A 16,737-nucleotide genomic window follows, 5' to 3' on the forward strand; every position below is an offset into this window, starting at 1 on the left:
GCCAATTTTTTTGTTAGCTAATTGTATAGCCTATATCTCTAAAGGAAAGTTCTGCATTTAGTGTAAACTTTCCCTTGATGATTGCATTGCAATCTGTGATGTATACATGGGGTTTTGGTCTAAGTTCCCCCCGGCTTTTGTGTTATCCTTAAATAAATACATCACCACCAGGATTCAACCTGGTAAATTAAAAAAAAAATGTATTTGTGAGTGGTTTGTAAGTGGAAGTGAAGTTCTTTATAGATATTCAGTGAACGCTCTCAGCACTTGGTCTAATTGTCGAGAACTTAGATTGCACTGTATATATGGATAACTGATGGGACACCCAGGATTGTCCAAGTCCTGGAACTAAAGTTACCCGGTACTCGTACTGATGGGAGGTAACTGGTATCCCCCAAACACCACTGTTATAAAAAAAATCATGTCATTAATCGTTAAAGATGGGTGAACTACATAAAGAAACCGTGAATTTGTCACAACAACCCGAACAATACTACTCTAGCCTTATTCATCAGATGATGTATGAAATTGAAGGAGTTTTGCTTCAAAAACCATCTTCCCAAAAGTGATGATGGCAACGAATACATAAATTTGGTTGCAAAATAAATAATTAAATTTAGTATGACAATCTTGTCGAGTTATTCTTAATGTTTTTTTTTTTTTTGGTTTATTAGTAAGCATTCTGGAAAAGAGAGGGTGATAAGAAATGTCATCATCTGAGGCTAAACAATGCAGTTGCAAATGCTTTCAAAACAAAAAGCTAAAATTCTCTTAATTAATCACGTTTTATAGATGTTAAAATCTCATCCATTCAATCTTTTTCTCATCTCATACTTGAGTTGAGCTCATAGGCACAACAGTAACTACAAAATTCACATTTGCATCTCAAACTTGATTTACAGATAAGGTTATTGCATTTGCCCAGATAGGTTTTTGCCAATCTTATTTTTCCTGTTTGTATAGGTTTCTCATTGTGAATAAATAAACTAACAAAAGAAGACGAATGAATTTTTATAAAGAGCTTCTTTCTTTGGTCAATCTTTGGTTTATTCCCTGCTGCAAAGCTCGCTATTTTCTACTGTTCCACCATTACTTTCTTTTTCAATATGTTGTAACATCATTATGTTGGATAGTTAGCACTGATCAAAGACAGATTTCTGGAAACGGAAAACAGATGAAGACGATTGAAGCCACATATATAACAACAATACTTTTCAATGCAATGCTTCACTAAGCTCTGTCAGGACTTGAAAATTTTACCATAATGGAAATTGTAAAGACCAAAAGAAGTGTTTGTCTGCAGCAAAACAAGAAACTTTCTTGATTCATTTTTCCAAAGCAAACTAGCACACTCATTAATTACTATTAATCTTGAGTTTAGATATAGTCTTTACTATGAAACAAATGTTTATTCGATTCAATAAAGATACGTATTAAATGAGTTGTTTTGTTGGTGTGTCCCTTTATTAATATAGTGGATAATTTGGTGCATAAAGTTTAGTTTGTGCACAGAAGATCCCTGTTATATCCCGTAATTTTATACGTCGAGTTATTCGCAAGAGAATCGACTCAAGTTAAAGACGGGATCATTTTCGGGCACGAAACAGAAATCTTTAATTTTCGGTCTCTATTAGAAAATGAATTGCTTATGAATTTTACTTAGTGTAAAAATATTAATGGAAAGTTAGGATTAATTTGCCATGATTAGATTATTAAGTGGGGGTTAAAATTTAATTTTTCACTAAACAAGTCATTAGTGCACTAAGTGGGCCCCACCAAGACATGTGGCCAAATTTAATTGGTTCAAGCCTTGAGTGGGACACTTGTCACTCTTAAGGGCTGCCTATATAAGGAAAAAATCTGATGAGCAAGAGCTCATTTTCCACCTTCAACATTACAAGAAAACCTAGCTAAAGAGAGAGAAGGTCAGGGCCGCCACTGTTCACGGCGGCTACTGTTCACGCCGCCACTGTTCACGGGCACTGTTCACGGCCAGTCCATTTTTGCCCCCTTCTACACAATTAATTGGAGAGATTTGAAGATCAAGAGGAGGAAAAAGATGGAGCTCATGGTAGCCATGGCAACTCACGGCCATGGCTTTCTTGAAGATATTTCATGGTGAAAAATTAGAGCTTGTCTCTAAGGTAAGATTTAATTCTTTTCTACATGTTTTGGAGGTAGTTTAAACTTGTATAGCTTGGTAGGTGTGTGTTGAATACAAACGGGTTATGTATGTTGATGTTGAATTATAAATTGAGTCGTGTAAGGGGGGTGTTTTGAGTAAGAATGAGGAATTGATTTTAGTAGCATTATGTAGGAATTAAATGGTTAAATTTAAAGTTGTGTTGTTTTATGGACATATTGCTATCCTTGCTAAATTGAAAGGATTGAGGGTATGATTATGTTCATATGATTATTGTTGTTGTTATCATGGGTTATGTGATGAGAATGAAGGAATTTAATGGTTAGAAACTTTATAGAGGTCGTGTGGGTGTGTGAAGAGGAGTGTGGCCGTGAGCCATAGTAATGAAAGAGAATGGTGAATTAAAATTTATTTAGCTTGTTAGAGGTGTCGTTGTGACATTGATGACGTAGATAAAGGGTTAACGAGATGAGTTGGTGTTGAAATTGGTTGTATGTTGTTATGAGAAATTATGTGATTTTTATATAATTTTTATGCAATTATGAAAGTAAGATGCTAAATGTGAACTATGGTTGTTATTAATGAATTTGGAAGAAAACAATGCGATTTGGTAGTTTCGTTGCAATTGTAGAAGTTTCGAATGGAATATGGAAATGGGCGGAATGGTTCGAATCCTTGGATATTGTTTAAAATGTTATTGAAATATGTTTGGGTAATCTTGAGTTAGTTAATGAATATGGAAAAATGTTGATATTAGTTAGATGGTGTGAAGTTAGAATGGAAGAGTTACATTATGTGGAAAGGAAGGGAAATTTTTTGGATTGTTGGAAATGTTGTATGAATTGCTTAGAATGTCTTTAAGTATTGTTGGTATGGATTCGGGTTAGTATTTAAATATATAAGCATCGATGTTGGCTTGAAGGTAAGTCGTCGAGTTGAATTTATGAAAGTTGTTGAATGATGTAAAAGAGAGTTACTATTATTATTTTGCCTTTCGAATTGGTTATCAATGTTACTAGGTTGGTTATTGTGGTTGTTGTTGTTGATTTTGGACGAGTTAAATTCTCGGGTTGGCCTATTTACAGGGGAAATGCTGCCCAAATTTCTGTAGAATTTAGAATTAGTTTGGAATAAATGGCTTAAATACCTATGGCTAATGTTTGATATTCGTTGGCGTATTCATAGGCCTTGGGGAGCCCGAGGCGTAGGTTGGGATTAACTTTAGTTGGGCAAACTTGGAGCGCGTACGAGGTATGTAAAGCAATCTTTCTTTCTTTTGGCATGCCTTAGTTTTGGATAGGCTAGATTACGAGCCTTTAGGAAAATCCTATGATTCGAAATCCGAGCATGATATGATCTATATATATTCCTTGGCACTCTTATGTTTGATTTGATAAAAGTATGAACCATTACGTCTTTGAAATAATCGCTTTCCGAACTTTGCATAAAAAGGTTTCACTTTAAAGAATTTCGTAATTTGTGAACGCCATATCTTTCACAGAAAGGCTCGGATTGCTTCAATATTTTTGTAGAAGTTTATATGGCATATAATGAGTATATTTTCCATAGGCGGGCCCGACTCGGGTCAATACCCATCTGTGGGTCCCGCGACTTTCCTTTATGTAATTCGGACGACTTTTGAAAGAATTTGGTATGATTATCATTTCGAATTTCAAGTATGGTCATTTATTTATATTTGAGTCTATGATAATGATTTTATGCATATGGTTACTCATGACTCTGCTCGTGCGTTCTGTTATATCTTTCGCCGGTTCCCGGGCCGGTTTTGTTATCGTGCGCACTTTGATATACTCCGGAGTTATGCTGTGTTTATGGTTCACCGAGCTACTCGCAAAAGAGGGTCGGGTTTCACATATATTTGGTGTTATGCTGTGTATGGCGTTATGTTGTGATGTGATATGTGACGGGGATACGGAGATTTGAAACATTCTGGTGTTATGCTGTGTTATGGCGCCATCGACGGGCGGGCGACCATATTCTTCTGTACCTTATGCATGACTTATATTTTGAAAGTAAACATTTTGACATGTTGGATTTATACTTATGTTCTGTACTACTATTTCGTTTATGCCTCAGATTTGTTTCTGTATTTTCTGCTTTGCATACTCAGTACATATTTCGTACTGACCTCCTTTCTTCGGGGGGCTGTGTTTCATGCCCGCAGGTACAGACGCACAGTTTGGTGATTCACCAGTTTAGGACATCCCCTTCTGCTGTTTGGAGTGCTCTTCTCATTTTAGAGCATATATGTTGGTATATATATTTGTTCGCCGAGTATGCATATATATTTGTTCAGGGGTACGGCGGGGCCCTGTTCTGCCATATGTTTCTGTTGGTCTGTTTAGAGGTCTGTAGACGTATTTGTGGGTGTGTGTGCCTACTTCTGTTCAGATGTGTTTGTATGATCCTATTCGCTATGGCAGCCTTGTCGGCGTGCATTTGTATATGTTTTGGGCCGTTGTGCCATTTGATAGCCTTGTCGGCTTTTGATACATTTGATAGCCTTGTCGGCTTTTGATACATTCGATAGCCTTGCCGGCTTTTTGAGATATGTGCATATGTTCGGCGATGTATATTCCGCCGCCTCTTTTGATTCTGATATGATGTTTTGTACGCGCAATCGCGCAAGATAATATTTGTTCCCAACTCTGTTTAAAAATGATGGATATGAAATCCGTGTTAAGCTTTGCTATGATGATTTAGTTTGTATGTCCGTTTGGGTGCCCAAGTAGGGCACCAGTCGCGGCCCACGGGGCTGGGTCGTGACAATCCCAATCCAGCTTGAGTATACCAAGGTATGATTGTCGTAATACAAGATTTTTTTTGTTGGATTATGCTTTTAATCTTGATATAATAATTTTGACCAATATAAATTACTTTACAACCAACGTGGTTGTTCCTATTTCATTTCCTTCTTCCAAGCCCTTCTTAGAAAGCACTCACTGAGTTACTTACGGAATATTTAAATCTCTCTCGACGCCGAGAATTCTTTATGTGTCCACTGTCCATGTTGATTAGAGAGGTCTGGCATGTTCTCCCCCACCTTTTAGCCTTCTGGACCTCTGAAAAAAGAAAAGTTGAAATCTAAAAGGAAGAAGAGAAATTAGGTCATCTTTTCCCAGAGAGGCCGCCTTCTCTCAGGCCATCAACCTTCTACTTCTAGTCGGCTGCTCTATTACGGGGTTCCCTCTTTCCTTGGCTCTACTTGCTTGTCTACCCTCCGGCCCAGCAAGTAATAATTGTTGTTTTGATTCCTTAGTGGGTAAGATTCATTAAGAACCAACATATCTAGTTCATTGATTGTTCATACGGATCTTTCGAATCACTTTGGAGATTTCCCCTTTAAAGGATTTTTTTTTTTTTGTTTAAAGACCAACAAAAACAGTGACTCGTTTTAAGTTAAACATATTATGTCTTCCTTTCCAGTCTCCGAAAAGATTAAAACAGAACGAATTGAGGGCATGAGAAACGGCAACGGAGCAGAGGAACACAACAACACATTAGTGTGTACGGAAGTGAAGGATGATATAATTCGGGAGATCACCTCCCGCTTGCCCTTGAAGTATGCAGTTCAATGTAAAGTTTTAAACAAGGATTTTAATAGATGCATTTCTGATCCTGGGTTTTCCCAATCTTCGCTCCAACATGAAATGGATTGTTCTACACAACTCATCTTTACATCAAATGGTTTATTCAGATATTTCCACAAACTATCCTTAAACCCAATCCCAATCACTCATGGTGTGACGACTTTGCCCTATGACATTGAACTTTTAGCTTCATGCAAGGGTCTAATACTTTGATGAAATTATGGTTTACTGTGTTTTCAATCCGATAACTGGAGCTCACCGATTGATACCGTACCCCGAGCCTACAACTTTTATGATGATTGGTGAACCAGGCCTAGCTGTTTATTATCATAGTTCAGACCACTATAAATTGGTAACCATCAGTAAGATGGTTGAAAATTCCAATTTGTTTTACAAATTTCACGTACTTTCATCAGTGCGATCTGGCTTGTGGCATGAAATCCCACTGAAAAGCAATACTTTCAGTGATTTGGCCGTCGGTAGTCGACCTGTTTACTGGCGCGGTTCTCTGTATTGGCTCAGAAGTGACGGTAGTGTTATAGCTTTTGATACAAATAGAGAAGAGGGTATAATTCTTGACCGTCCAGAGTTTATTGATGATTTTGGTATCATCTACGGTAAACTTTTGACAGGTCGTGATATGTGGTTAGGAGTAGCTCAAGGTTCACTTACACTTGTTTGCATATTCAAGAAGTCCATTGTCATTGCTGCTTATGAGGATGCAAGCAGCAGTTGGAACGTTTTCCACCCTCTGGACAACTTCCTTCCGGGTCCGGATGGCTTTATTAATGGCTTTCCAATCATGATTGACAACAAACAGGTGTTTTTTGCAGTAAAAGGTCCCCTGTCAATTTATCATGATCTTTACGAGTATGATACTGAGATCAATTGGGTTAGGAAAGCTGCAGGGTTGGGCCTAGTTGATTATCCCCTGCATTCCTTCCAACCAACATTAGCCAGCGTTCACGCAACGCCCTCGGAAATTGTAAACAGTCATCATTTCTCATATATCACTGCAAAGATAGATCAGATCAGAAGATATATTACCGAAGGTACCAGTTAGTTTCAGTTCAATTTTATTTTGTTAGTTCTTGTGATGTCTTAACTGACGCTGACGGTCATGATTAGCTATTCCTTTCAAAATTATTGTCTTCTATTTTCAAAACATTTTCTCCAGTATCACCTCAATTGAGAAAATCCGGAGTTTCATAGAGATATTCTGTGCCTTCTTTGTGGTGTCGAGATTTTTTCTACTTCAGACATGTGAGTTAAAACTTACAACTAGGTTGAATTAGAAAATGGTCACAAGACAAATACAAAAGTGAACAAATTTAAAGTCTTTTTGTTATCAGCCTTCCAGTTTCAGTTCCAATTTAATGACGTGTCACCTCCTTCTGAAGAAAGACTGGCTTTCATATTAACAACTTATAAAATGCTTTTAGAAAGTGATATTATTTGAAATATCCAGTAGAATTTAGTCCAATTCTTCCATTACAAACTTTAATTTATTACTACTTAGAAGAAGTTACAACCACGTGATACTCATATACCGACTTCATGAATACGAATTTTCACATTACTGCCAAATTTTCACGCGATATATAGACACATGTCATAGAGGCGTTTTCTAGATTTTATCTTTTTACTTGAAATAAGTTTTAGTCACTTCTAATCATTCTCAAATTTTGTATATAACCTCGTCCAGGTGTTTCCACAGTTGAAGAAGAAGACGACGAAAGTTCTTCAGAAGAAGAAGAAGAATCAGATGAAGAAATATTGTAATAGACGTGGCTTCTGCCCATCACTATCTTCACCATGATTATTTTCTGTTCAAGACCCTCGTGATGACTTAATTTATGAGTATTCTTTAGAAAATTGCTATTTGTTGACACCCAATTTTGTCCCACCTTTCCTCCGAAATATCTATTTTTCGCTTCTAATATTTTGGCAACTTTAAAAAATAATTATTTGCATTTTTTACTATAATTATTAGCTTTTATTAATACCGACATTTCATTATTCTGTCATTATCTTTTACTACCGTTACTACTACCATTATTATTATTATTATTATTATTATTATTATTATTTTTATTTTTTGTTATCATTATTATTACCAGTATTATCATAATTTGCGTTTCAGCATTTTACCACCTTATGCATACACATCACATTTATTTCGCACAATTAAATGATAGCGTTTATTTGTTTTCAAAATATTATTGCACGACTATTACAACGTCATATGATTTTATTACCTGAGCACTAATAATTACATATTTTATATTTTAGCACACTTAGTATATAGTTAATTAAAATGGGACTTTTACTTAAATTTAGAAGTCAAACTGTTTCTTTCACTCAACTCATATTTTTAATTCATCTGGCCCAAATCAAAGCCCAATCGACAACATTATTTTTCGGACTAGCCCAGTATCACTTAAAATAATTACCAGCCCATTCATTTTAATACCCAGCCCAAAAGAAAAATCGACCGAGTCCATTAAATCATTTGACCCGACCCAATTTTATTTGAACAAAAGGAACCACTAGGTTCCTTCCATTCTCATCAGCCGCACACCCCCTTCCTCTCTCTCTCCTCTCTCTTCTCTCCTCCTTCTTCTCCCTCTCTCTCTCGCTCCTCTTTCCCCCCACTTCCCGCTGTCCCCCACGTCTGTCTCTCCCACTTCCCTCTGTCCCCCCGCTCCTTTCCTCTTCCCGCTCCTCTCTCTCTTCTTAAAAAAAAAAACGAAAACCCTAGCTCAAACAAAAAGGAATCCTATAAATAATCGTTGCTGGGCTCGTCTAAAAAAAAAGGTTTTTCAGTGGCCAAAATCCCCCCTAAGCAATATTAGTACATCAGCTTTACTTCTGCATATCGGGTCAAGAATACCCAAATCAATTTTTGTTTTTCGTTTGCTTTGGTACTGCTTTGAATCCGAGCATCGCAGGCTCGGATTTGATAGTGTTCGAGTAGATTGGAAACCCTCCGCACCCACTTCGCTGCACCCGAAGAAGGTCAGTGAATCTTCTCTTTTTAGTTATCTTGAATTTATAGCTGTTTGTGTTCTAGGATGGTATGGTGGTAGCTTTTAATTACTAGTTCAATATCTGCTTATGTGTGTTGGTTGTCATTCTTATTTAGTTATGTTCGTTAATGGTTGCAAGCATGTTTAGGCGCATTAGCGTTTTTAGCATTGTTTCGGGTTCAGCCGTATTGTATTGTTTAGCTGCTTAAATGGTTTGCCTTCATGTTTCGTGTTAATGTTTTAAGGTAGTTTGAAGTGTTAGTTTCATGTATATTTAGCTGCTAGTCTTTATCCCATTATGTCTATGATTCAAGTATAGTAGTGTAGTTCAGAGCAGCTTGAACTATTAATCTGTTATTTGTTTGAAGTATTAATCTGTCAGGAAGTAGATCTCTGTAGCATGTTCTGTGTCTATCGTTAGCCATATTTATCGATTACATACTAATCTTTTTCCTTTCGTTTTTATGCATGACCACCGCGTGCGAGTCCGAGGAACTCGTCTTCTTCCGCATTCGATGTTTTCTTCCGCATTCGATGTTGGGCCAAAGCCCAACAAAACATTCTATCGAGTCAGCCCCCGTCAGCTGTGTAAAACGATTCTGGGCCGAGGCCCTTAACAGCAGCAACAGTGCACAGCAATCGGCCTGAAATGGGCCGATCCATTTAATTCCTTTCCTCCTCTATTTTATGCTCCGTTGTGCATTTTTTCTTTGTTATTGAATGACTAACGCTTTGCCTTGTTTCGTTTTCCTAACATTAGATGAATCCTAGCGGATTAGTGGGGATAATGTTAGTAGTAACGGGTAGTTAAATTTAAAGGAGAAACCAATTTGAGTTCTTATGTTAAAATTATTCAAAGTCTTCTTTTATGCAAATTATTATATTTTCTCTAAATCTTATTTTAAGCAACATTCTTATATTTTCCTTAAAACCTTAACAACCTTTCTTAGCCCTTTTCTTAAAATTCAAAGCACCTTATTTAGCATTAATTAATTAACCTAAGATTGGCCGGATAACCGTAGTTAACGGATTCTAAAGGATGCCTAACCCCTTCCCTTTAGGATAATATAGAACCCTTACCTAGAATCACACTGATTAATCAGACTATTAACGGAGGTTTAGTTAGCTTTACCTTAGTTAATAATTAGGTGCCCTAATTCACCTTAAATCAATTAGGTGGCGACTCCTTAAAACAAAGCAATTTAGGAATCACCAATATGTTGTACTCTAATTTAACCCGTTTAAAATGGGGGTATAACAGCTTGGCGACTCTGCTGGGGAAACTTAGGTTCTTAACCATAACAACTTAGGTTAATAATTAATTAATTGGATGTTTTGGGTGTTTTGCCTTTATTTTTGCTTTGTTGTTTTCTTATGTGCTTTTAAATGACTGCTTTATTATGACAAGTTTTCTATGTTACTGCTTTCCTTAAACTGGCATTCCGTTCATATTTCCTCCACTTCTGGAAAACTCACACTATCACACGTACACGCGAGGTGTGCTTAGCGCACCCGCAAATTTCTTCGTAGAATTCAAATTTTAGGAGAGTTGGCGTATGCGCGGGGTGCCCGAATAACGGGGACCGCGTAGCCTTCTCACTCGAGTAGTCCGCTCGGGAACCTTGTGTCTAGTAAGCCAAATCTTAGAAAACTTAAGATAGAGCTTTGCCACCAATTTTATTAAGTCATGCATGCATAAACCTTAGGTGGGTCGATCCTAGGTATCGGTTCCACAATTAGGAAACCTACCAAATCGTCGACGGGTTTCATAACCTAACGACCAACAAGCATATTACGTGTAACGTGATAATGATAGAAGGATCCAAGCCCAATCATGACATGTCAAGTTTGGGAATCATTTTTTTTTTGTAGGATAGTTCTGCCATAGTATAGCATTATGTGTTCTTTATGTGCGTTGTTTAATGTGTTTTAGATTAGATTAGATTTATATGTTTGAAACAGTATTCAACATAGTATCGAGGCTTCTTTAGTTTTAAAGCTGTGAGGATTAGCAATATCTTAAAATTGATAAGAATACTCTTTCAAATGTTAATACACTTTAGTCACAACTTCGACTTGTTTAAATGCAAAGGAAGAGTAAACTTGAGTTTCAGGTCTGTTACAATTGAAACCTTTGATCTGTCTAGTAATTAGATGAGTACTCAGCTGATAGGGATTGTTTAGTTCATTTTTTCAATTGTAACAGACCTGTTTAGTATAAATCAGACCTGAATTGGTGTGCTCATTGGCTTTGTCAGTCAGTCTATGTCAGTTTTTGTCGCATATTTGCTTAGTTTAGCTATTCAGTCCAGTAAATGTTTGTTCATTCTATTTGCATTTCGTTTGAGTGCCTTAGTTTAAGTGTCTATCTATGAAGTTTTGAGTGTTTATCTATTAAGCTACACCACGTCTAGACTTTTGAAGTTGTTTGGCTATTTAGTTACGAATCTTCAATATGTCATTGATTGTTTATATATTTTAGTATAGCTGGTTGTTAGATAAATTTGGTTATCATGCGTATGGTTTCTGTACTAACTAATCCTTTTTATGTGATTAATATATGTTAGTTTTAATTTGGTTTAATTTGTAGTCAATGGTATGCTTTTTTAAATGATTACAAGTATGCTAAGTTGAGCTCAAATTCCTTCTTTAACTATGTGTTAGTTCAAGTTAGTGCTAGGTTATTAGCATGCCTCATATCTGTTTAGCCTAGCTTTGTTCAAGCATATATGTATTTTGCCTGAGATCGATGCAGATTAAATTCGAACTAGAATGCTTTTTGGGTATGTGTCTCAATGTTAGGAGTCTAATTGGAGAGTGCTTGTTTGGTTATGTGTCTCAATGTTATGAGTCTCATTGGGTCATTCATGCCTATCAAATATTCACTTTAGATAATCACAGTTTGACATAGTCTCAATACAGTCTTAATGCATGTTTATATCCTAAACTCAGTCCTGGATAGCCTGTATGTTCTTTGGCATCCTCTTATATTCCATGGCTATACACGTGTGTTGGTTGGGACTGTCAGTGATTTGTATGTTTGAATAAGTGTAGATACTTGTATGAGATCTTCTTGTTGATTGTTTAAGCTTAAAATAATTAATGCATGTGTCTGATGCTACCTTTGCTATGCACTTATCCACCTTTGCTCTTCGATGCCTTGTGTGTTGCCTTAATACCCCAAGGATCCTGTGATAATACTATACTCTGAGGTTCTATTTGTTTAAGCGTGAAAAAAAAAACTTGCATCTTGCTCTGAAATAAAACTGATGCATCTAGTTTAAATACCCAATTGCCCTTAACCAGAGATAGAGAATGTCACACTGTAGATTATGAATGAAGGATGTTAATTGTATATTTGTTCATGTGAGACTGCCTATCTAAATTGAGCCCAATGTGAAAATGGTTGGAACAAAGTAAATCACTACAAATAAGAAATGGATTGTTTGTGATCATGATGAATAAGAGAGACCTAAGAGGTTTTCACTTGGGTGTGATAGGATAAGAGTGACTTACCTAGGTCTAGAGAAAGACAAGGAAAGGCTTTGAGTTTACTCAGGCTAGTACTGTTGATCCTAAGCTGTTGGGATTCCTCTATGTTGAATCACACTCCTATGGGACCCTCTAAGTTTCTGAGGAAGGAGGGATATTGCATAAATATAGCTTGTTATTAAGGAAGATGGGTTTAGAGTTGTAAAGATGGCACTATATATCACTAGTTTTGTGTTCTGCTTGGCATTTCTGCTTTTGGACTTTGCCCCCTTTTTTCACTCTCAGGTCATAAAGTTGATAGACTAATATGTTTTCCTATTACTAGGATAGTTTAAACCATGCCATTTTGTTATCTTTCATGCTTAATATATCCTCCCAAAGTGGTCTGAATATTTCATGTGTTGTTCCCTAGGAATATAGGAAGAGATGGTTCCTGTTTTTGTGCATGCTTTAAGTTAACATAATGTTCCATTTAGTCTCTTGGAACTCTGATCCACCGCCCTCTATTTGTATGCTATGTTTCAAATGCTAAACCAAAATGGATGCCCATATTGACATATGAAGCATCTCTTATGCCCTTCCCTGGTCTGTTCGAAATTTCCAGTATGTGTTTCACTCTTTTTGCCTCTGAGTATCATGGAAGGTATAGGTTGAGTAGTGTACATAGATGTGAACACGTGTGAGACTGGTTCAAGTTGATTGATGTGGTGCATCTTGTTTGACAGTATTGCATCTCCCCTTCTCTATATTATTTCACCCCTTGTGTTCTTTTCATAACTTGAGGGACTTCTCCAAAACTCAAATATCATGGACTGGTTTGCTGCACATTTGAAAAGCTGCTGGTTGTATTGAGAAGTCCCATTTGGGATTAAATCAATGCTGCTAACTGCAAATAAATGTTGATTTCTTAAACCAAATGCTGCACTTAACTATAGCTCTGTGACAATTTGTTTGCTGCATTTTGTGGCTCATTGTGATTGCCTTTCTAAGGCCGTACTGCTGCCTGTTATTACTACTAGTTGTTGATTTGCTGCTTTAAGTTTCGGGGCAAAATAGATGCTGCCTAGCTTGTGGTTGAGCTAGTGTCTTGTTAAAAATGGTAACAAGTAGATGTTGCAATTATATTTCTGATGTTGCCCATGGTTTTCATATATGATGTTGCCCCTGTTTTCGTGAAATCTGTTTAAGTGTTCTCTTTCCCTTAGGTGTCATGAAACCTAAAATGGGTCAAGTGTGGTAGGAGGATTCTTAAGCCAATAGTTTTGAAAGTATAGATTAATGATGGTATAAGCATGAATTTGTTGTTGATCCTGGGAGCTCCCCTTTTGTTGCCTTAGCCTCTTAAGCCTGCTGCTTTGTTTATTGTTTATGGCCAGTCCTTGAAAGTTCATATTTTCTTTAAGCCCCATTATTGAGTTGATGCACTCCTTTATATGGTTTGGTTTACTAGTTGCTAAAATCCTATGTATTAAACTGTTGGAATGCATGTTGTTCCTGTTATTTTCCAATGCTATACTTTAAAGTATGCCCCAGAGAAATCAAGTTTCTTCCAAGTGTTCTAATTTCAAAAGACTAGTGTGTTGTTTTATTGTTGAATTGTTGGAAACTCTTGGTTGAGTTATGAGCTAAATATGGACGAAACCATTCATTGTTGTTGATCCTGGGAACTCCAGCTCTTTATCATTCTGCCCTATTTTGAACCAAGACTAGGCAATTATACTTTTTATTTTTTTATTTTGCTACCGTTTTGCTGGGAATCATCTGCCGAATACTCCTTCACCCCTTTCTTCTATGCATGACTTGGGGGAGTTTCGAATCTCAAACGGTCTTGAGGTGCTTTTATTGCTGATCGCTGACCCGGGAGTATTTTGTCATCGCACCTGAATGGTTCACTTGAGGAAGTTAGATACAACACTTTGGTGTCCAGTTGAGACTTTAACAGATTCTATACCTTAACGCTACATTTGATGAAGATAATAGGGGAAGGCTTTTAAATCATTTTGTTGCTGCAACTTTTGAGTGAATGTCTATGTTTGGTTTATTATTTCTGCATTTGAGCTGAGTTTTCTTTTGCTGCGTTAGGGCTGAATATTTGTTGTACTTCGGGGCTAAAAGGTACTATCTTTTGAGTCAATTTGCTGCTTCCATTCGGTTTGTATTTGCTGCATTTTGTCTGAATGGTTCCTGCATATTTGAGGCTGAAAATGCCACCATTTTGAGTGAATTTGCTGCTGCTACCTGGTCCTCAATTTCTGCGTCTTATTGCAAGTGAGAGCTACATTTCGAGGCAAGCAAGATGTTGTATCTCAAGCCAAATGTTGCTGCACTTTAAGGGTACATTTGCAAAAAATAAAAGCTGCTACTACACTTGATACTACACTTGATACAAGTGCTGGACCATGTGCAAAACCGTTGCTGCCTTATTTGAGCTTTGAGGTCACTGTTACCGCATGTCTAGAGCCAATTGCTGCAGTGTTTTCTTGATTTATAAAAAAAAAAAAAAAAAAAAAAACTGCTGCTGCTATGTTATCTAAAGAACAGATTGCTACACTTAGTTTTGGGAACTAATGTTATAGTTGATCTAGTTCTTAACCAAATTGCTATTGATGGCTATTTATTGCTATGGCCTATGTAGTTTGCTGTTGCATGTTGGTGGCTAAGTTGTTTGCTTCAAAATAAACAGATGCTGAATTGGTGTCCCAATGCTGCACTTTAAAGGGCAACAACTGCTGCGCTTTAAAGCAAACAGATGCTTCATCTGAGCTGTTATATTTGATAAACTATTGTTGCACTTCAATGAGTTTGTCCTTGTACTCTATGGGCTGCATCTTTAGTAAATATATGATTTTGGAGGCTAAATGTTGTTGCTGCCCGAAAGGAAAGGGCCGTTATGCTTTTACTGAAGTTTGAAATGCAATACCTTGAGCAAACTGCTTTCACCATCCATTTGAAATGACATTTTCTTGTTTCGTTTGGTATCTCTTCCAGGGAAAAGTTATATGTGGTGTCCCATAGTGTGTGAAATCACCTTTGTTCACTATTCATTGTTCGTTGAGCATTAAGCAAAAATCCATCATGGATGGTGAACATGTGCAACCTTGTACACACAAGAATGTTTGAAGTCACTTTTGCATGGAAGACAAGTGATAGAGAGGATTAAGAGCATGTTAATGTTTTCCAATTTATATGCGGTTGGTCAATATCAGAGATGTGAGAAAGTTGAATTTATCTTTGAATTGGTGGAAAAGCAATCTATAGTGGGAAGAGCTAAAAGTAGTCACAGTTTGGGTGTGGGAGTGTAATAAAGAAATTTCAAGTGCCTTTCATTTAATAATCAACAATCAGGGAATTAGTTAATTTTTCATTCCTAATACAATCTCTCGTCTTAGTTGTTCGTAATATCAATCTTTCTTGCCTATCTTTAGAAGATTGGAATTTGCTACTTAAGCTTTCATACTGCTGTAATTGATATTTATCAGTTGATTTGTAGTTTCTTTAGGGAACTATGCTAAATTCCACAAGATATATAACGTATGGTACTTGAACGAAGGTTACCAGTGTGCTTTGATCTGTTTGATTATGTGTTTGTGAATCATTCAGTAAGTGATACATATCCTTTTGAGGCATATGAGTGATTGCAAGAGAATTGATATGTTAGGCTTTATTCGTATTGCTCGATATGATAGTTTGTGTTGAGCAAGAAATAACCTTTTTGATTTTTAACTTTCCAAACTAAAGGTGGTGATCTTGCTGTCCTTAGGCGAGAAGCATTTGCACTTTGCCGGACGAATGATACTGTGGAGACTGGAAAAATCCGGAAAGTGGAGATTTGTAGTCTAGTATGCTACATTGTCATCTTTGAAGCGTGATCAAATGCAAAAGATTTAGGCCGAGTCTTAGGATCGTTTACATTATATCATCTTTTATGTATTTTTAGTTTACTTGTCTCATCAACGTACTCGTTTTGTTATTTCAATGAAACTTGGCCTTTTATTCTCAAACTCAAGTGTCTCAATTAAATGGCTTGGATCAATCTATCTAATCTCGAATATTTGGCGTTAGGCTTACCTCTGGCACAAAAGAGGTCTCGTGCATAATAGGTTGCGCTATGATTGCTATATTCCTCTTTGGATGTTTCTGCAAAGGCTGAGCACCGCTTTCTATATGTTGCATGGGCTGAGCGCCGTCCTCTGGATGTTTCTGCAAAGGCTGAGCACCGCTTTCTATATGTTGCATGGGCCGAGCATCGCCCTCTGGATGTTTCCTCAAAGGTTGAGCACCGCCTTGTACCATAGTTTGCACGGATTGAGCACCGTCCTCTCGATGTTTCTACATTAAGGGACTTCTTTTCACCTCTAAATATGAACTACGCCTGACCTGATTCCCTTAGTGGGATACGTAGGCAGCCTATATAAGGCTCGGTCTCATTATTAGAAGACTTCAATTTTATTTTTCTTGTAAC

General features: G+C 36.9%; 1 protein-coding gene and 1 long non-coding RNA gene across 2 annotated transcripts; both read left to right on the plus strand.

The window, feature by feature from the left end:
- The first annotated feature begins 1,871 nt into the window (after positions 1-1,871).
- On the plus strand, positions 1,872-4,851 carry LOC132634145 (uncharacterized). Its single transcript, XR_009580057.1, has 2 exons — positions 1,872-2,144; positions 3,329-4,851. It is a non-coding gene; the product is annotated as an uncharacterized LOC132634145 (long non-coding RNA).
- A 784-nt stretch (positions 4,852-5,635) lies between these two features.
- Positions 5,636-7,841, plus strand: LOC132634146 (putative F-box/kelch-repeat protein At1g20790). Its single transcript, XM_060350443.1, has 2 exons — positions 5,636-6,806; positions 7,460-7,841. The coding sequence occupies exons 1-2, from the start codon at positions 5,975-5,977 to the stop codon at positions 7,534-7,536; spliced, it is 909 nt and encodes a 302-aa protein (XP_060206426.1). The 5' UTR covers positions 5,636-5,974; the 3' UTR covers positions 7,537-7,841.
- The last annotated feature ends 8,896 nt before the right edge of the window (positions 7,842-16,737 follow it).

Source organism: Lycium barbarum, chromosome 3, assembly GCF_019175385.1.
Source record: "Lycium barbarum isolate Lr01 chromosome 3, ASM1917538v2, whole genome shotgun sequence".
NCBI classification, from domain to species: domain Eukaryota; kingdom Viridiplantae; phylum Streptophyta; class Magnoliopsida; order Solanales; family Solanaceae; genus Lycium; species Lycium barbarum.

Coding starts and splice junctions, on each gene's coding strand:
- LOC132634146 (XM_060350443.1), top strand. CDS start 5,975: ATGGTTTACTGTGTTTTCAATCCGATAACTGGAGCTCACCGATTGATA. Junction 6,807..7,459: donor CAGAAGATATATTACCGAAG/GTACCAGTTAGT, acceptor AACCTCGTCCAG/GTGTTTCCACAGTTGAAGAA.